The 19970-nt window shown below is 41.6% G+C and overlaps 1 protein-coding gene and 2 long non-coding RNA genes across 5 annotated transcripts; 2 read left to right on the top strand and 1 right to left on the bottom strand.

Moving 5' to 3' along the window:
• Window positions 1-1779: 1779 nt before the first annotated feature.
• On the bottom strand, window positions 1780-19699 carry LOC113391358 (mucin-2-like). Its single transcript, XM_064220045.1, has 19 exons — window positions 19574-19699; window positions 18739-18769; window positions 17782-17814; window positions 17104-17190; window positions 16417-16629; window positions 15418-15768; window positions 14785-14973; window positions 14420-14566; window positions 13199-14317; window positions 11663-12055; window positions 11471-11566; window positions 10934-11089; window positions 7954-8403; window positions 6708-7424; window positions 5484-6539; window positions 4512-4811; window positions 3180-3983; window positions 2460-2639; window positions 1780-1994 (listed from the first exon to the last, which is right to left on the bottom strand). The coding sequence occupies exons 1-19, from the start codon at window positions 19613-19615 to the stop codon at window positions 1879-1881; spliced, it is 6480 nt and encodes a 2159-aa protein (XP_064076115.1). The 5' UTR covers window positions 19616-19699; the 3' UTR covers window positions 1780-1878.
• LOC135194506 (uncharacterized) lies at window positions 10435-14566 on the top strand. The gene is made up of 2 exons (XR_010309796.1): window positions 10435-10495; window positions 14426-14566. It is a non-coding gene; the product is annotated as an uncharacterized LOC135194506 (long non-coding RNA).
• On the top strand, window positions 10735-12098 carry LOC135194505 (uncharacterized). Of its 3 annotated transcripts, none has more exons than XR_010309794.1 (3): window positions 10735-10780; window positions 11630-11701; window positions 12047-12098. It is a non-coding gene; the product is annotated as an uncharacterized LOC135194505 (long non-coding RNA). The 3 variants fall into 3 exon arrangements; XR_010309795.1 differs by lacking the exon at window positions 10735-10780 and adding an exon at window positions 10854-10900; XR_010309793.1 differs by lacking the exon at window positions 10735-10780 and having other exon boundaries at window positions 11614-11701.
• Window positions 19700-19970: the final 271 nt, after the last annotated feature.

The raw sequence follows: 19970 nt of genomic DNA on the forward strand, positions 1-19970 counted from the left end.
TTATTTAGTAAGTCAGTGTATATTATAAATATAAATATAAATATAAATATAAATATAAATATAAATATAAATATAAATATAAATATAAATATAAATATAAATATAAATATAAATATAAATATAAATATAAATATAAATATAAATATAAATATAAATATAAATATAAATATAAATATAAATATAAATATAAATATAAATATAAATATAAATATAAATATAAATATAAATATAAATATAAATATAAATATAAATATAAATATAAATATAAATATAAATATAAATATAAATATAAATATAAATATAAATATAAATATAAATATAAATATAAATATAAATATAAATATAAATATAAATATAAATATAAATATAAATATAAATATAAATATAAATATAAATATAAATATAAATATAAATATAAATATAAATATAAATATAAATATAAATATAAATATAAATATAAATATAAATATAAATATAAATATAAATATAAATATAAATATAAATATAAATATAAATATAAATATAAATATAAATATAAATATAAATATAAATATAAATATAAATATAAATATAAATATAAATATAAATATAAATATAAATATAAATATAAATATAAATATAAATATAAATATAAATATAAATATAAATATAAATATAAATATAAATATAAATATAAATATAAATATAAATATAAATATAAATATAAATATAAATATAAATATAAATATAAATATAAATATAAATATAAATATAAATATAAATATAAATATAAATATAAATATAAATATAAATATAAATATAAATATAAATATAAATATAAATATAAATATAAATATTAATTACAGTTTCTGAGATTTCGTGATTACTCAATGAGTGGTATTTCGTTTTTATAGATATAGGTTCTTTACATCTACACTGCAGTGCTGTGTTGCACAACTATCGATATAGTTACTATCGATAGTTGACCTCGAAAACTATTCGGAATATCGATAATACTATAGTACGAGATATATATGTGACCCATGCTATTGATAGTTCTCCATGAATACTATCGATAGTATCGACAGTTTTGGACTATCGATAGTCGGTGAATGAATTTTGAGTAAGGGATAATGACGAAGTCAAAGTTCTTAATGTTTCTTGAATCGAGGCCCTGATTTCTCATTGGATATAGTAATTTATTTTGAAACGCGTCTTTGGGCATCGACGGACGTATGTAACTATGTAAATTTTACACTTCGCACACAATTTTTAAACTTGAGGGTATACTTAAGTGTTTTTTCGATAAAAAGTACTAAACGTATTAATACTTATACTCTAAACTGGAGCAAATTTAATTAAACTTATTGAAATACTGTGTCGTTACCTGGCTTACTAAATAACTTATCTTGAGAAAGTAATACTATCGAAAAATAACTGGCTATCGATATTACATAACTATTATTAGTACAATACTATCGATAGCACCTTAACTATCGATAGATATCTTTTGATAGTGGACTGTCGATATGCAACACTACTGCGGTGTTAATCTTGGGGTCTAAGATTACGTCACTTATGCCCGAAGTGACCTGAAGTTACACTGTGTCACTCATTCTTCAAACGAGAACCTAACTATATATAGCGTTAAAGTATTGCTGTTCAGTGGTAGCATATCTGATGAGTGGGTGGTACCTTAACAGACGGGCTCGCAAAATGTTCTACCACCAAGTAATGATTAGAATTAGATTTGATTTAGGCTAATTCGATGTTCGATGTTTAATGTCACAAATAAAACAATATATTTTATAATGCTGAATTTATTGCTCTTAAAATTAAGGTCAGTTTTCAAATGCGTTTTTCGTTAAAATTCAACCAATTCAAATGTCCCGTTTCTCATTAGTAATATCTGAATTGTTCTTGGAGTTCTTTAGGCATCTCTGCGAAGCTGTTGAAGCAGACACAAATACGACTCTTCCCTGGTGAGTTGGGGTAGAATCCTGGTCTGATCGGTGCTGAAATACAAAAAGAACAAATTAATCTCATTCAAAAATCTACAACATAATCTAATTCAAGATTCAATAATTAATAGTTTAAATTTAAAACGAATTTAAGTGCGAATCACAGATACTTATATAATGCTGGATTCACGCGGGTACAATAACAGTATTTACTGATCTTTTAGGTAGAAGAACGAAAAATTTATTTTACCGACGAGTCAAATTTATGTTCTCGGCTTGTCTCTACTATAATATGCATGTAAACCTTCGTCTTTAAAGCCGCATTAAAATCCGTTGCGTAGTTTAAAAGATCTGAGCGTAGACAGCGGTGATTGTTTTCCTATGAAGTATTTAACTTAAACGAAGTAAAAACTAAATTAATTTTGCGTTTTAATTGTTTCTAAGTAATAAAAACATCGTTGACGAGTGCCCGCGAATTCATATGATGAAAAAATTATTGTGAAATGAGAAAACACGTACATTTACCACTGGTTTTGGGATATCCGATGGCTCCGCCTTGTGGTTTGGTAGGTGATCCGCCTTGTGGTTGGGTTGGTGATCCGCCTTGTGGTTGGGTTGGTGATCCGCCTTGTGGTTGGTTAGGTGATCCGCCTTGTGGTTGGGTTGGTGATCCTCCTTGTGGAGAGTTAGGTTTTCCTCCTTGTGGGGAAGTAGGTGATCCATTTTGAGGTCCAGTTGGTGATCCGCCTTGTGGTTGGTTAGGTGATTCGCCTTGTGGTTGGGTTGGTGATCCTCCTTGTGGAGAGTTAGGTTTTCCTCCTTGTGGGGAAGTAGGTGATCCATTTTGAGGTCCAGTTGGTGATCCACCTTGTGGTTGGTTTGGTGATCCAGGTTGAGGTCCTGTTGGTGTGATAACGGCACTGCTACCAGTCGACGTATATGTGTAGCTTGAACTACTTGAACCTGGAGTTCCGTTTACTGGGCCGGTCGGATATCCTAGTTGTGGTTGGTTTGGTTTTCCACCTTGTGGTTGGGTTGGTGATCCTCCTTGTGGAGAGTTAGGTTTTCCTCCTTGTGGGCTAGTAGGTGATCCATTTTGAGGTCCAGTTGGTGATCCACCTTGTGGTTGGTTTGGTTTTCCGCCTTGTGGTTGGGTTGGTGATCCTCCTTGTGGAGAGTCAGGTTTTCCTCCTTGTGGGGAGGTAGGTGATCCATTTTGAGGTCCTGTTGGTGATCCACCTTGTGGTTGGTTAGGTGATTCGCCTTGTGGTTGGGTTGGTGATCCTCCTTGTGGAGAGTTAGGTTTTCCTCCTTGTGGGGAAGTAGGTGATCCATTTTGAGGTCCAGTTGGTGATCCACCTTGTGGTTGGTTTGGTTTTCCGCCTTGTGGTTGGGTTGGTGATCCTCCTTGTGGAGAGTTAGGTTTACCTCCTTGTGGGCTAGTAGGTGATCCATTTTGAGGTCCAATTGGTGATCCACCTTGTGGTTGGTTTGGTTTTCCGCCTTGTGGTTGGGTTGGTGATCCTCCTTGTGGAGAGTTTGGTTTTCCTCCTTGTGGGGTAGTAGGTGATCCATTTTGAGGTCCAGTTGGTGATCCGCCTTGTGGTTGGTTAGGTGATTCGCCTTGTGGTTGGGTTGGTGATCCTCCTTGTGGAGAGTTAGGTTTTCCTCCTTGTGGGGAAGTAGGTGATCCATTTTGAGGTCCAGTTGGTGATCCACCTTGTGGTTGGTTTGGTGATCCAGGTTGAGGTCCTGTTGGTGTGATAACGGCACTGCTACCAGTCGACGTATATGTGTAGCTTGAACTACTTGAACCTGGAGTTCCGTTTACTGGACCGGTCGGATATCCTAGTTGTGGTTGGTTTGGTTTTCCGCCTTGTGGTTGGGTTGGTGATCCTCCTTGTGGAGAGTTAGGTTTTCCTCCTTGTGGGCTAGTAGGTGATCCATTTTGAGGTCCAGTTGGTGATCCTCCTTGTGGTTGGTTAGGTGATTCGCCTTGTGGTTGGGTTGGTGATCCTCCTTGTGGAGAGTTAGGTTTTCCTCCTTGTGGGGAAGTAGGTGATCCATTTTGAGGTCCAGTTGGTGATCCACCTTGTGGTTGGTTTGGTTTTCCGCCTTGTGGTTGGGTTGGTGATCCTCCTTGTGGAGAGTTAGGTTTACCTCCTTGTGGGCTAGTAGGTGATCCATTTTGAGGTCCAGTTGGTGATCCACCTTGTGGTTGGTTTGGTTTTCCGCCTTGTGGTTGGGTTGGTGATCCTCCTTGTGGAGAGTTAGGTTTTCCTCCTTGTGGAGAAGTAGGTGATCCATTTTGAGGTCCAGTTGGTGATCCACCTTGTGGTTGGTTTGGTTTTCCGCCTTGTGGTTGGGTTGGTGATCCTCCTTGTGGAGAGTTTGGTTTTCCTCCTTGTGGGGTAGTAGGTGATCCATTTTGAGGTCCAGTTGGTGATCCGCCTTGTGGTTGGTTAGGTGATTCGCCTTGTGGTTGGGTTGGTGATCCTCCTTGTGGAGAGTTAGGTTTTCCTCCTTGTGGGGAAGTAGGTGATCCATTTTGAGGTCCAGTTGGTGATCCACCTTGTGGTTGGTTTGGTGATCCAGGTTGAGGTCCTGTTGGTGTGATAACGGCACTGCTACCAGTCGACGTATATGTGTAGCTTGAACTACTTGAACCTGGAGTTCCGTTTACTGGACCGGTCGGATATCCTAGTTGTGGTTGGTTTGGTTTTCCGCCTTGTGGTTGGGTTGGTGATCCTCCTTGTGGAGAGTTAGGTTTTCCTCCTTGTGGGCTAGAAGGTGATCCATTTTGAGGTCCAGTTGGTGATCCTCCTTGTGGTTGGTTTGGTTTTCCGCCTTGTGGTTGGGTTGGTGATCCTCCTTGTGGAGAGTTAGGTTTTCCTCCTTGTGGGCTAGTAGGTGATCCATTTTGAGGTCCAGTTGGTGATCCACCTTGTGGTTGGTTTGGTTTTCCGCCTTGTGGTTGGGTTGGTGATCCTCCTTGTGGAGAGTCAGGTTTTCCTCCTTGTGGGGAGGTAGGTGATCCATTTTGAGGTCCTGTTGGTGATCCACCTTGTGGTTGGTTAGGTTTTCCACCTTGTGGTTGGGTTGGTGATCCTCCTTGTGGAGAGTTAGGTTTACCTCCTTGTGGGCTAGTAGGTGATCCATTTTGAGGTCCAGTTGGTGATCCACCTTGTGGTTGGTTTGGTTTTCCGCCTTGTGGTTGGGTTGGTGATCCTCCTTGTGGAGAGTTAGGTTTTCCTCCTTGTGGGGAAGTAGGTGATCCATTTTGAGGTCCAGTTGGTGATCCACCTTGTGGTTGGTTTGGTTTTCCGCCTTGTGGTTGGGTTGGTGATCCTCCTTGTGGAGAGTTTGGTTTTCCTCCTTGTGGGGTAGTAGGTGATCCATTTTGAGGTCCAGTTGGTGATCCGCCTTGTGGTTGGTTAGGTGATTCGCCTTGTGGTTGGGTTGGTGATCCTCCTTGTGGAGAGTTAGGTTTTCCTCCTTGTGGGGAAGTAGGTGATCCATTTTGAGGTCCAGTTGGTGATCCACCTTGTGGTTGGTTTGGTGATCCAGGTTGAGGTCCTGTTGGTGTGATAACGGCACTGCTACCAGTCGACGTATATGTGTAGCTTGAACTACTTGAACCTGGAGTTCCGTTTACTGGACCGGTCGGATATCCTGGTTGTGGTTGGTTTGGTTTTCCGCCTTGTGGTTGGGTTGGTGATCCTCCTTGTGGAGAGTTAGGTTTTCCTCCTTGTGGGCTAGTAGGTGATCCATTTTGAGGTCCAGTTGGTGATCCACCTTGTGGTTGGTTTGGTTTTCCGCCTTGTGGTTGGGTTGGTGATCCTCCTTGTGGAGAGTTAGGTTTTCCTTCTTGTGGGCTAGTAGGTGATCCATTTTGAGGTCCAGATGGTGATCCACCTTGTGGTTGGTTTGGTTTTCCGCCTTGTGGTTGGGTTGGTGATCCTCCTTGTGGAGAGTTAGGTTTTCCTCCTTGTGGGCTAGTAGGTGATCCATTTTGAGGTCCAGTTGGTGATCCGCCTTGTGGTTGGTTAGGTGATTCGCCTTGTGGTTGGGTTGGTGATCCTCCTTGTGGAGAGTTAGGTTTTCCTCCTTGTGGGGAAGTAGGTGATCCATTTTGAGGTCCAGTTGGTGATCCACCTTGTGGTTGGTTTGGTGATCCAGGTTGAGGTCCTGTTGGTGTGATAACGGCACTGCTACCAGTCGACGTATATGTGTAGCTTGAACTACTTGAACCTGGAGTTCCGTTTACTGGACCGGTCGGATATCCTAGTTGTGGTTGGTTTGGTTTTCCGCCTTGTGGTTGGGTTGGTGATCCTCCTTGTGGAGAGTTAGGTTTTCCTCCTTGTGGGCTAGTAGGTGATCCATTTTGAGGTCCAGTTGGTGATCCACCTTGTGGTTGGTTTGGTTTTCCGCCTTGTGGTTGGGTTGGTGATCCTCCTTGTGGAGAGTTAGGTTTTCCTCCTTGTGGGCTAGTAGGTGATCCATTTTGAGGTCCAGTTGGGGATCCTCCTTGTGGTTGGTTAGGTGATTCGCCTTGTGGTTGGGTTGGTGATCCTCCTTGTGGAGAGTTAGGTTTTCCTCCTTGTGGGGAAGTAGGTGATCCATTTTGAGGTTCTGTTGGTGATCCACCTTGTGGTTGGTTTGGTTTTCCGCCTTGTGGTTGGGTTGGTGATCCTCCTTGTGGAGAGTTAGGTTTTCCTCCTTGTGGGGAAGTAGGTGATCCATTTTGAGGTCCGGTTGGTGATCCACCTTGTGGTTGGTTTGGTGATCCAGGTTGAGGTCCTGTTGGTGAGATAACCGCACTGCTACCAGTCGACGTATATGTGAAGCTTGAACTACTTGAACCTGGAGTTCCGTTTACTGGGCCGGTCGGATATCCTAGTTGTGGTTGGTTTGGTTTTCCACCTTGTGGTTGGGTTGGTGATCCTCCTTGTGGAGAGTTAGGTTTTCCTCCTTGTGGGCTAGTAGGTGATCCATTTTGAGGTCCAGTTGGTGATCCACCTTGTGGTTGGTTTGGTTTTCCGCCTTGTGGTTGGGTTGGTGATCCTCCTTGTGGAGAGTTAGGTTTTCCTCCTTGTGGGGAAGTAGGTGATCCATTTTGAGGTCCAGTTGGTGATCCACCTTGTGGTTGGTTTGGTTTTCCGCCTTGTGGTTGGGTTGGTGATCCTCCTTGTGGAGAGTTAGGTTTTCCTCCTTGTGGGGAAGTAGGTGATCCATTTTGAGGTCCAGTTGGTGATCCACCTTGTGGTTGGTTTGGTTTTCCGCCTTGTGGTTGGGTTGGTGATCCTCCTTGTGGAGAGTTAGGTTTTCCTCCTTGTGGGCTAGTAGGTGATCCATTTTGAGGTCCAGTTGGTGATCCACCTTGTGGTTGGTTTGGTTTTCCGCCTTGTGGTTGGGTTGGTGATCCTCCTTGTGGAGAGTTAGGTTTTCCTCCTTGTGGGCTAGTAGGTGATCCATTTAGTGGGCCTGTATTTGTTTAAACAATTATTTAATTGTTGTATTATTCATACCAATAGTAAAAAAAAAACACTAATTTCATATTCTCTGTTAAGATTTATTAATCAACTCAACGCTATTATTTTTTCAAGACAATTTTTATAAAGGCCAATGTTAGATTGTTTTTTTTATTTGTTGTTACACTCAAGCCTTAACAATCAAATCGGTATTCAAAAAAAATATTAATAATCGTTGACAGTTGTCTAGAAAAAGTCACTTGTTACCTAATACCTAACCACCTGAAGGGAGGCCGTTTACATATTAGGTATCTAAAAAATTCAGCCATAATTAAATAAACTAAAGTAAGAGCTTGTAAAAGCCCCATCCATTACTGAGCCACTGCTTACTCTCACTGTGAGGAGAGGTCGCCTTAGTAATGAATCCTGCAGAAGCAGGATATAAAGACTATTCATGTCGTTGTCGATAGTCAATATCAAAATTATATTTCGCTATTTTATTAAAAATTAATATTGTATTTAGATTTTATGGGAAAACTAACCTGTGGAAGAACTGGATCCACTTTGAGTCTGACCCCAGCTGTTTGTGTAAGTGTGTCCTGTGCTAGTGTATGTGCTGCCTGCATTGCTTCCAGTGGTCGATATAATGTAGCTAGAACTGCTGGAACCAGGGGTTCCATTTACTGGGCCGGTCGGATATCCTAGTTGTGGTTGATTTGGTTTTCCGCCTTGTGGTTGGGTTGGTGATCCTCCTTGTGGAGAGTTAGGTTTTCCTCCTTGTGGGGTAGTAGGTGATCCATTTTGAGGTCCAGTTGGTGATCCGCCTTGTGGTTGGTTTGGTTTTCCGCCCTGTGGTTGGGTTGGTGATCCTCCTTGTGGAGAGTTAGGTTTTCCTCCTTGTGGGGTAGTAGGTGATCCATTTTGAGGTCCAGTTGGTGATCCGCCTTGTGGTTGGTTTGGTTTTCCGCCTTGTGGTTGGGTTGGTGATCCTCCTTGTGGAGAGTTAGGTTTTCCTCCTTGTGGGCTAGTAGGTGATCCATTTTGAGGTCCAGTTGGTGATCCACCTTGTGGTTGGTTTGGTTTTCCGCCTTGTGGTTGGGTTGGTGATCCTCCTTGTGGAGAGTTTGGTTTTCCTCCTTGTGGGGTAGTAGGTGATCCATTTTGAGGTCCAGTTGGTGATCCGCCTTGTGGTTGGTTAGGTGATTCGCCTTGTGGTTGGGTTGGTGATCCTCCTTGTGGAGAGTTAGGTCTTCCTCCTTGTGGGGAAGTAGGTGATCCATTTTGAGGTCCAGTTGGTGATCCACCTTGTGGTTGGTTTGGTGATCCAGGTTGAGGTCCTGTTGGTGTGATAACCGCACTGCTACCAGTCGACGTATATGTGTAGCTTGAACTACTTGAACCTGGAGTTCCGTTTACTGGGCCGGTCGGATATCCTACTTGTGGTTGGTTTGGTTTTCCGCCTTGTGGTTGGGTTGGTGATCCTCCTTGTGGAGAGTTAGGTTTTCCTCCTTGTGGGCTAGAAGATGATCCATTTTGAGGTCCAGTTGGTGATCCACCTTGTGGTTGGTTTGGTTTTCCGCCTTGTGGTTGGGTTGGTGATCCTCCTTGTGGAGAGTTAGGTTTTCCTCCTTGTGGGCTAGTAGGTGATCCATTTTGAGGTCCAGTTGGTGATCCGCCTTGTGGTTGGTTAGGTGATTCGCCTTGTGGTTGTGTTGGTGATCCTCCTTGTGGAGAGTTAGGTTTTCCTCCTTGTGGGGTAGGTGATCCATTCTGAGGTCCAGTTGGTGATCCGCCTTGTGGTTGGTTAGGTGATTCGCCTTGTGGTTGTGTTGGTGATCCTCCTTGTGGAGAGTTAGGTTTTCCTCCTTGTGGGGTAGGTGATCCATTTTGAGGTCCAGTTGGTGATCCACCTTGTGGTTGGTTAGGTGATTCGCCTTGTGGTTGGGTTGGTGATCCTCCTTGTGGAGAGTTAGGTTTTCCTCCTTGTGAGGTAGGTGATCCATTTTGAGGTCCAGTTGGTGAACCACCTTGTGGTTGGTTAGGAGATTCGCCTTGTGGTTGGGTTGGTGATCCTCCTTGTGGAGAGTTAGGCTTTCCTCCTTGTGGGGTAGTAGGTGATCCATTTTGTGGTCCAGTTGGTGATCCGCCTTGTGGTTGGTTTGGTTTTCCGCCTTGTGGTTGGTTGGGTGATCCAGCTTGAGGTCCTGTATGAGTTTGAACAATTATTTAGTTATTGTAATTTCATACTTAAAAGTAGAAAAAACAAACACAAATTTCGGACTCTTTCTTAAAATATTTTAATCGAAACCCTTCTACTGTTATCTCTAATATATTTTTAATTATCAATGTGAAATTGTTCATTAATCAGTTTCTAAACTCATGTCTTAAATATCTAATCGGCCTTCATAAAATTTTTAATCCTCGTTGACAGTCGCCCTGAATAAGACACTGGTTACCTGACACCTACCCTCCTGTATGGTGGCCATTTACATATTAGGTGTCCAAAAATAGTGACATTTATAAGTGAATTAAGTAAAGTAACCGCCTGTAAATGCCATACCACTGGACTAACGCCTCCTCTCAAAATGAGGAGAGGTCGCCTTAGTAAGAATTCTGCAAAAGCAGGATATAATGACTGTTGCTTTCGTTGTCACTTTTCAATATCAAAATAATATTTTGCATTGAATTCAATAATTATTGTTTTATTTAGATATCCTCGCACTTTATTGGAAAACTTACCTGTGAAAGAACTGGTTCCACTGTCAGTCTGACCCCAGGTGTTTGTGTATGTCTGTCCAGTGCTTGTGTATGAGCTGCCTGCACTGCTTCCAGTTGAAGATTTAATATAGCTTGAACTGCTCGAAACAGGGGTACCATTCAGTAGACCGCTTGGTGAATCTTGCTGAGGGCTGTTTGGTGAATCACCATCGGGGCTGTTTGTTGAGTCATTAATGGGACTGATTGGTGATCCTTGCTGTGGGCTGTCTGATGAATCATCATCGAGGCTGGTTGGTGATCCTTGCTGAGGGCTGTTTGATGAATCATCATCGGGGCTGTCTGGTGATCCTCCTTGTGGGGTAGTAGGTGATCCATTTTGAGGTCCAGTTGGTGATCCGCCTTGTGGTTGGTTAGGTGATTCGCCTTGTGGTTGGTTAGGTGATTCGCCTTGTGGGGTAGGTGATCCATTTTGAGGTCCAGTTGGTGATCCGCCTTGAGGTTGGTTTGGTGATTCTCCTTGTGGGGTGTTAGGTGATCCTTGCTGTGGGCTGTTTGATGAATCATCATCAGGGCTGGTTGGTGATCCTTGCTGAGGGCTGTTTGATGAATCATCATCGGGGCTGTCTGGTGATCCTCCTTGTGGGGTGTTAGGTGATCCTTGCTGTGGGCTGTCTGATGTATCATCATCAGGGCTGGTTGGTGATCCTTGCTGAGGGGTGTCTGATGAATCATCGTCGGGGCTGGTGGGTGATCCTCCTTGTGGGGTAGTAGGTGATGCATTTTGAGGTCCAGTTGGTGATCCACCTTGTGGTTGGTTAGGTGATTCGCCTTGTGGTTGGTTTGGTAATCCAGGTTGAGGTCCTGTTGGTGAGATAACCGTACTGCTACCAGTCGACGTATTTGTGAAGCTTGAACTACTTGAACCTGGAGTTCCGTTTACTGGGCCGGTCGGATACCCTCCTTGTGGGGTAGGTGATCCATTTTGAGGTCCAGTTGGTGATCCGCCTTGTGGTTGATTAGGTGATTCGCCTTGTGGTTGGGTGGGTGATCCGCCTTGTGGTTGGTTAGGTGATTCGCCTTGTGGTTGGGTTGGTGATCCGCCTTGTGGTTGATTAGGTGATTCGCCTTGTGGTTGGGTGGGTGATCCGCCTTGTGGTTGGTTAGGTGATTCGCCTTGTGGTTGGGTTGGTGATCCGCCTTGTGGTTGATTAGGTGATTCGCCTTGTGGTTGGGTTGGTGATCCGCCTTGTGGTTGATTAGGTGATTCGCCTTGTGGTTGGGTTGGTGATCCGCCTTGTGGTTGATTAGGTGATTCGCCTTGTGGTTGGGTTGGTGATCCACCTTGTGGTTGGTTAGGTGATTCACCCTGTGGTTGGGTTGGTGATCCACCTTGTGGTTGGTTAGGTGATTCGCCTTGTGGTTGGGTTGGTGATCCGCCTTGTGGTTGATTAGGTGATTCGCCTTGTGGTTGGGTTGGTGATCCGCCTTGTGGTTGGTTAGGTGATTCGCCTTGTGGTTGGGTTGGTGATCCACCTTGTGGTTGGTTAGGTGATCCGCCTTGTGGTTGGTTAGGTGATTGGCCTTGTGGTTGGGTCGGTGATCCGCCTTGTGGTTGGTTAGGTGATTCGCCTTGTGGTTGGGTTGGTAATCCAGGTTGAGGTCCTGTTGGTGAAATAATCGCACTGCTACCAGACCACGTATTTGTGAAGCTTGAACTACTTGACCCTGGAGTTCCGTTTACTGGGCCAGTCGGATACCCTCCTTGTGGGGTAGGTGATCCATTTTGAGGTCCAGTTGGTGATCCGCCTTCTGGTTGGTTAGGTGATTCGCCTTGTGGTTGGGTGGGTGATCCGCCTTGTGGTTGGTTAGGTGATTCGCCTTGTGGTTGGGTTGGTGATCCGCCTTGTGGTTGGTTAGGTGATCCGCCTTGTGGTTGGTTAGGTGATTCGCCTTGTGGTTGGGTTGGTGATCCACCTTGTGGTTGATTAGGTGATTCGCCTTGTGGTTGGTTAGGTGATTCGCCTTGTGGTTGGGTGGGTGATCCGCCTTGTGGTTGGTTAGGTGATTCGCCTTGTGGTTGGGTTGGTGATCCGCCTTGTGGAGAGTTAGGTTTTCCCCCTTGTGGGGTAGGTGATCCATTTTGAGGTCCAGTTGGTGATCCACTTTGTGGTTGGTTAGGTGATTCGCCTTGTGGTTGGTTAGGTGATTCGCCTTGTGGTTGGGTTGGTAATCCAGGTTGAGGTCCTGTTGGTGAAATAATCGCACTGCTACCAGACGACGTATTTGTGAAGCTTGAACTACTTGAACCTGGAGTTCCGTTTACTGGGCCAGTCGGATACCCTCCTTGTGGGGTAGGTGATCCATTTTGAGGTCCAGTTGGTGATCCGCCTTCTGGTTGGTTAGGTGATTCGCCTTGTGGTTGGTTAGGTGATTCGCCTTGTGGTTGGGTTGGTGATCCGCCTTGTGGTTGGTTAGGTGATTCGCCTTGTGGTTGGGTTGGTGATCCACCTTGTGGTTGGTTAGGTGATCCGCCTTGTGGTTGGTTAGGTGATTCGCCTTGTGGTTGGGTTGGTGATCCGCCTTGTGGTTGATTAGGTGATTCGCCTTGTGGTTGGGTTGGTGATCCACCTTGTGGTTGGTTAGGTGATTCGCCTTGTGGTTGGGTTGGTGATCCACCTTGTGGTTGGTTAGGTGATTCGCCTTGTGGTTGGGTTGGTGATCCGCCTTGTGGTTGGTTAGGTGATTCGCCTTGTGGTTGGGTTGGTGATCCACCTTGTGGTTGGTTAGGTGATTCGCCTTGTGGTTGGGTTGGTGATCCACCTTGTGGTTGGTTAGGTGATTCGCCTTGTGGTTGGGTTGGTGATCCAGGTTGAGGTCCTGTTGGTGAGATAACCGTACTGCTACCAGTTGACGTATTTGTGAAGCTTGAACTACTTGAACCTGGAGTTCCGTTTACTGGGCCGGTCGGATACCCTCCTTGTGGGGTAGGTGATCCATTTTGAGGTCCAGTTGGTGATCCGCCTTGTGGTTGGTTAGGTGATTCGCCTTGTGGTTGGGTTGGTGATCCACCTTGTGGTTGGTTAGGTGATCCGCCTTGTGGTTGGTTAGGTGATTCGCCTTGTGGTTGGGTTGGTGATCCTCCTTGTGGAGAGTTAGGTTTTCCTCCTTGTGGGCTAGTAGGTGATCCATTTTGAGGTCCAGTTGGTGATCCGCCTTGTGGTTGGTTAGGTGATTCGCCTTGTGGTTGGGTTGGTGATCCACCTTGTGGTTGGTTAGGTGATCCGCCTTGTGGTTGGTTAGGTGATTCGCCTTGTGGTTGGGTTGGTGATCCGCCTTGTGGTTGGTTAGGTGATTCGCCTTGTGGTTGGGTTGGTGATCCGCCTTGTGGTTGGTTAGGTGATCCGCCTTGTGGTTGGGTTGGTGATCCACCTTGTGGTTGGTTAGGTGATTCGCCTTGTGGTTGGGTTGGTGATCCACCTTGTGGTTGGTTAGGTGATTCGCCTTGTGGTTGGGTTGGTGATCCGCCTTGTGGTTGGTTAGGTGATTCGCCTTGTGGTTGGGTTGGTGATCCGCCTTGTGGTTGGTTAGGTGATTCGCCTTGTGGTTGGGTTGGTGATCCACCTTGTGGTTGGTTAGGTGATTCGCCTTGTGGTTGGGTTGGTGATCCACCTTGTGGTTGGTTAGGTGATTCGCCTTGTGGTTGGGTTGGTGATCCGCCTTGTGGTTGGTTAGGTGATTCGCCTTGTGGTTGGGTCGGTGATCCGCCTTGTGGTTGGTTAGGTGATTCGCCTTGTGGTTGGGTTGGTAATCCAGGTTGAGGTCCTGTTGGTGAAATAATCGCACTGCTACCAGACGACGTATTTGTGAAGCTTGAACTACTTGAACCTGGAGTTCCGTTTACTGGGCCAGTCGGATACCCTCCTTGTGGGGTAGGTGATCCATTTTGAGGTCCAGTTGGTGCTCCGCCTTCTGGTTGGTTAGGTGATTCGCCTTGTGGTTGGGTTGGTGATCCTCCTTGTGGAGAGTTAGGTTTTCCTCCTTGTGGGGTAGGTGATCCGTTTTGAGGTCCAGTTGGTGATCCGCCTTGTGGTTGGTTAGGTGATTCTCCTTGTGGTTGGATTGGTGATCCTCCTTGTGGAGAGTCGGGTTGTGGTATTTGTGGGATGGTAGGTGATCCACCTTGTGGGCCTGTAAAAATACCCAAAAATTTAATTGGAATTGGGAATTCGAGAATTGGAGAATTCCATAATAAAGTGATTTTTTTCCGATAGAACGCACTGTGCAACTTACCCGTAGTGGTAGTAGATCCAATTTCATTTTGTCCCCAGGTATTGGAGTAAGTTTGTCCACTGCTTGAGAATGAGCTGCCAGTGTTACTACCACTGGATGTTTGGCCATAACTTGAGCTGATAGTACTAGGAGAGTCCTTCTGTGGGCCTGTTAAAAATTATGTCAATTATAGGAAAACGTATAATTTTTGGTTCAAAGCTTAAATTATGACAAAACAACGTTATATTGGCCGAGAATTTACGTTGTACAATATTTTAAAATTGGCTCTCATTGCACATTGAAGATTATAATAAACAGACTGAGTATTGTCCTATTTTCCCAACTTGAACAATTAAATTAAAGTAGAAGTAAAACGTATTATTTACTTGTTACTGAGGAAGATCCTCCGACGTTCTGATTCCATGTGCTTGAGAAATCCTGTTTATTGTTTGAGTACGAACTGCCTGAACTGCTACCACCAACAGATTTAATGTAGCTGGCGGAACCAGGAGCGTTTTGAGGTAAGCTGATTTGTGGAATTCTCGGCACACTAATCGGTGCAATTATTGGTTTACCTTTAAATAAAGAAAACAATATAAACACTAGTAGAGAAGCAATCTTAAGATGTCCATGAACGTATTTAGGTGTGAAAAATAAAAGAAAACGAAATTAAGAGAATTAAGTTATTTACTTTGTCTTATACATATATACTTACGAAAACATATATATATAAGCTAAATATTACGAGATGTCCTCGACAAATTTAATCTATTCTTTTAAAATCCTTTCTCCTGACGGTCAAGTATTAAATAAAGATCAAGTATAAAATATGTCATTCCTCAGTCGACATGAATTATTTCAGGCAAGCGTCAACTACAAAAACATTTTTGAAATTTTCACTTCGAGACGAAAATAATCTTTCAATTTATCATTTTAATTGCGTTACGTGAATTTGTTTGTGTTTGTTTAAGTGTTATGTGTGTTAGACCATTCAAAATTACTTATACGAGTATATATACCTGTGATATCAATCGGGTTTACTGGAACTGGAGTAACAGGCCTAATTGGTAGCTTTGATGGCAAAGCAAGAGGGACTGGGTATTGATTGACAAATGTTCTAGGAGGGTATAAGTATCCGTTTCCATTGGTGGGTACAAATCCGCGTTTATAATTTTCAATTGAAGGAATATTTACAAACTCAGGTTGCACGTAAGGAATGGGATCTGGATAAATTGGACGAGGGAAATACGCTGGTTGTGGATAGAACTGTGGTGGATATCTGTGTGATGGATAATACACTGATGGTCTGGGTTTTGGTGGTAGTAATTGTGCTGGATACGATCTCGATGGAACGCTATTAACGTTGAATCCTGTAACAATATACGCTTGAATAAGTATTCGCATTAAAATTTATAATAGCTACTCTCTCACAAAACAAAACTACTCTCTGTCGAGTTACCAACACATAAAGCACAAGATCACTGAACACGCGACTTAATGAATTAAAATAATAAAGAATTAAAGGACACAAATACTTTTTATTATTAGAAATGGGTGTGCACACTGTGACAACACCACATTTGTGGCACTTTAAGAAAGATTACCAATTCCAAACTTGGGAACTAAGATGTTATGCCCGCGGTTACAGAACTAGCATGTAAATATAAAATTCAATACAATGTACAGAATCATCTAAGACTTTATGCTCCTATAACAATTGGATGGTATTACTCCAGGTATTAATTCAGGGTGGTATTTATCCATTGAAAAACTGGGCTTCGCCATGTTAATGATGGTAAAGTTATGAACTAGTAATAATCTTTTTTGAGGGAGCAAAAACAAACATGAAAGCCCCATTTCAAGATTTCAGTAACAGCAACGAAACTTTAATATACAAAAGACTGCTAAGAATAAATTGATAAATATACTTCGAAATGAAACGATCACACTTCCAAATCTTAAAATGATCAACGTTAAATCAAAAATAACAATACAATATTAGGAATAATGTTACGTACCTTCGTTATAATTATAGTTACTGTTCGAACTCGAGGATGATTCCTTTGAGTCAGACACTGACGTATAGTAAGCGTTTTCGTTTCCGTTATTTATTTGACTAGCAAATTCATTACGATTACTTTTTGAGTTTTGTGCTGCGTTCGATGAACTAGCAATATTCTTCCAGTAGGACTGTTCGTTCAATCCAGATGTTAATTCATCTTTTCTATCGTCTGCGAAGAAAAACATATCACAAATTATACAAACATAGAAAGAAAAATTATTATCTATTGTCTACTAGGAAAGTTAAAATGATCTTATACATATAAAATGTTCCTCTTGTTCATTGATAAAAACTACATTAAAGTCCGCTGCGAAGTTGAAAAGATCTAAGTGTACAGACGGCGGGATGTGACTCGGTTTTATACTATGTTGATGTTTATGAACATATAAGGTATAGAGGTCAGTGGTGCTACTTGACGTGGTAAGTGTTCAGGTATGTTCGTTCGGTACATCGTTCAAACTAACAGCCCAGTTGACTTTTATTCTTTCTAATTTAATAATATCGAATTAATGAAATTATAAATTCGTATTATTTACATCGTTAACCCCGTTTCGAGAATTTATAACATAACCCCTATCTGAGAATTTATTTTATGTTTGTGTGTACAGTTGTAAGCCACGCTGTTCTGTGCTTACGAACTTACCAACAGGCTCGAGTGTCAGTGTAATGATTTGTTTACCAAACTTGTCCAACTTCTTGTCCGCGGAGAACTTGTATTCGTTACCATCATCTGCAAGGTTTTGACGTTGTCAGTCCACTTGCCATCGACGTTGTATTAAGGGTGAGTGGGTTACGCGTATTAGTGACGAGATTTATAGAATTATAGCGGTTATTTTTATCTATTTTAACTCTCTAATTTATATCAATTTAACTTTAATTTGAACCATTGTCATTCGAATCATATAAATTAGATTATAAACCCTTGTTTCAATTTAAAATTCTGTGTTAGGGGTTCAATTATATTATTGGAGTGAGCAAAGTATATCTTATTTCTAGATACGATTTTATACGTCGAACGTATCGATATTTAAGAAATTCGAAGATTTGAAAGGGCAACTGACTATTTCATAGCGTCAAGTTAGTTTAAACTGCTGGTTAAAGTTAACTTTGGTGATTGAAAGTAACGTGTAAATGAATTGTCATATATGTAATGAATTATTGCGTATCTGTGTCATACTTCCCATATTCTAAGATTAAAATCAATTGTTAATATGACTATTAATAAATTATTTATTAAACAGTCACAAGTTATAAAGATTCTAAGTTAATAATAAGATTGTACAAGTTCCTTAAGATATTATAAATTATAATTATATCTTACCAGGAAGATCGAGTTTTATGAATTTTCCATCGTCTGTAAAGAATTATTGACATCATTTAAAAACGTATTTATAAGTACACAAAGCAATTATTATTTTAAGTACCTCCAATTCATAACAACTCAAAGTAAACTTAGAAATATTCACTTTATAAATATGTTATTACTAATAGAGCTTAGCAAACAACACAGTATACATACACGCGTATATAAGAGTGAATGTGTGTGTAAGATAACACAGACTAACTTTAAGAACGAAAGCCTATTCCACGAAACGAGCTCCCAAAGGAATTTGCCCTTGATCTTTGCTATTGTATCGCTGGGCTTTACTCCACTATCATATATATGGATTACGCAAATAAACCTTCCCCTTGCAACACATATGACTTGGTTTTATACTATGTTGATGTTTATAAACAATATTATATGATATGGGGGTCAGAGGCGCTGCTTGACATTTGAACGTGTTCAGGTTTCGTACATTGCTCAAACTAACAGCCCAGTTGACTTGCCTCGATTTTAATATCTAATGTTATAATTCCGAATTCATTAAATTATAAATTTGAATTATTTAAATCATTGACCCCTATAGGAGAATTTATAACATAACCCCCATTTGAGAATTAATTTTATGATTGTGTGTACAGGAATTTGTCTTGGTCTGCGCTATTGTATTGGTTAAGGACGAAGAATCTCATTGGCTAAATCATTTCTGAGGATGGTCTCACGCGCTTATACGCAGCGCGCGACCAATGGGGTACGAGTATTTTGTTCCCTAGGAATTCGACTAGTGGAATGGGCGATCTTTTGTCGTGAAAAAATAGGCAGTGGATTTGTGTTTGCACAGACACTGGCGCATTATACTGGATATCCTGCGCAGTTGGCTAGTCTCGCTACAAAATGGCTACCGTTGCTATATCGATCGAGAGGATATCAATGTGGGATGAAATAAATACTTACGTTGTATTGGAGCGACCAGCGCATCCAGAACCTGTGACAAAATAATATGAAATTAAAAAAAAAAAAACATTGAGCATATTTCAATAAATTCGAGCTGATAATAATTTAGTCGTATCAGTGATAGTATTCATTCGTTTGAATCGTTAGGACGGAAATTCGATTATTTTATTGATTTAAAAGACCAGTAACTAAGCTTCCGGTGGTAGGGCTTTGAGCAAGTAGTCTGTAGGTACCATACACCCATTAATTCTACCGCTAAGCAGCATAACTTAATATTTTTGTTCCGGTGAGCTAGTATCATGTGGTGACCGCATGTTACCACAAAGAGAGGTCACGCATGGACATCAAAGTACCATCAAATGGCGGTCAATATTACTCGTGGTCTGTTGGTAGAAATTCGACCATAATTCATTGCTGATATTTTTTTATAGAATGCGTTGGCGGATGGGCAAATGGAACACCTGGTTTTAAGTCATCACCGCCTCTAGACACTGACTCTATATGGTCTATTCCTTACATCACCAGTACGCTGCCGACCTTCGAATCTTGGCAAAAGTTGTATCCCATTCAACATTTAAACACAAAAAATACTATTAATTACTAATGGAAGAATAGAAAAAAAAAATATTGGACAACATCACATACATTACTCTGATCCCAATGTAAGTAGCTAAAGCACTTGCGTTATGGAAAATCAGACGTAACGACGGCACCACAAACACCCGGACCCGAGACGACATAGAAAACTAACTTTTTCTACATCGACTCGGCCGGGAATCGAAAATATATCATTATGGCAAAACTGATTTATATGCAAATTTAAAAAAGGACTTACGCCAATTACGCAGAGAAGTAAAAGATACGACGCGTTCATCATATCTTTGGTCTTAGGACTTAATATCCTTAAAAGACCAATTGTCCAACAAGACTATGATGTCCTGGATCTGCGCCCGCCGTTTTATACCGAAATGATTCTTGTACAAACAACATTATTAACGTTAAAGCAAATATATATACGTAATGGGCAATAAATAATCAATTACAACTGTTTAAATATAACCATTGTATCGAAAATAATAAACTTCTGGTTTTTCAGACAACCTTCGTTTATATTGTCTGTGTATTGTTTTCAAATGTTTTAAATTTTAATTTTAATTGGGAATATATTCGACGCCATGTTTGTTTCGAATGATGGCAACACGCGAGACCTCCTCACTTTGCAGGGGGTGATG

This window comes from Vanessa tameamea, chromosome 31 (genome assembly GCF_037043105.1).
Source record: "Vanessa tameamea isolate UH-Manoa-2023 chromosome 31, ilVanTame1 primary haplotype, whole genome shotgun sequence".
Taxonomy (NCBI): domain Eukaryota; kingdom Metazoa; phylum Arthropoda; class Insecta; order Lepidoptera; family Nymphalidae; genus Vanessa; species Vanessa tameamea.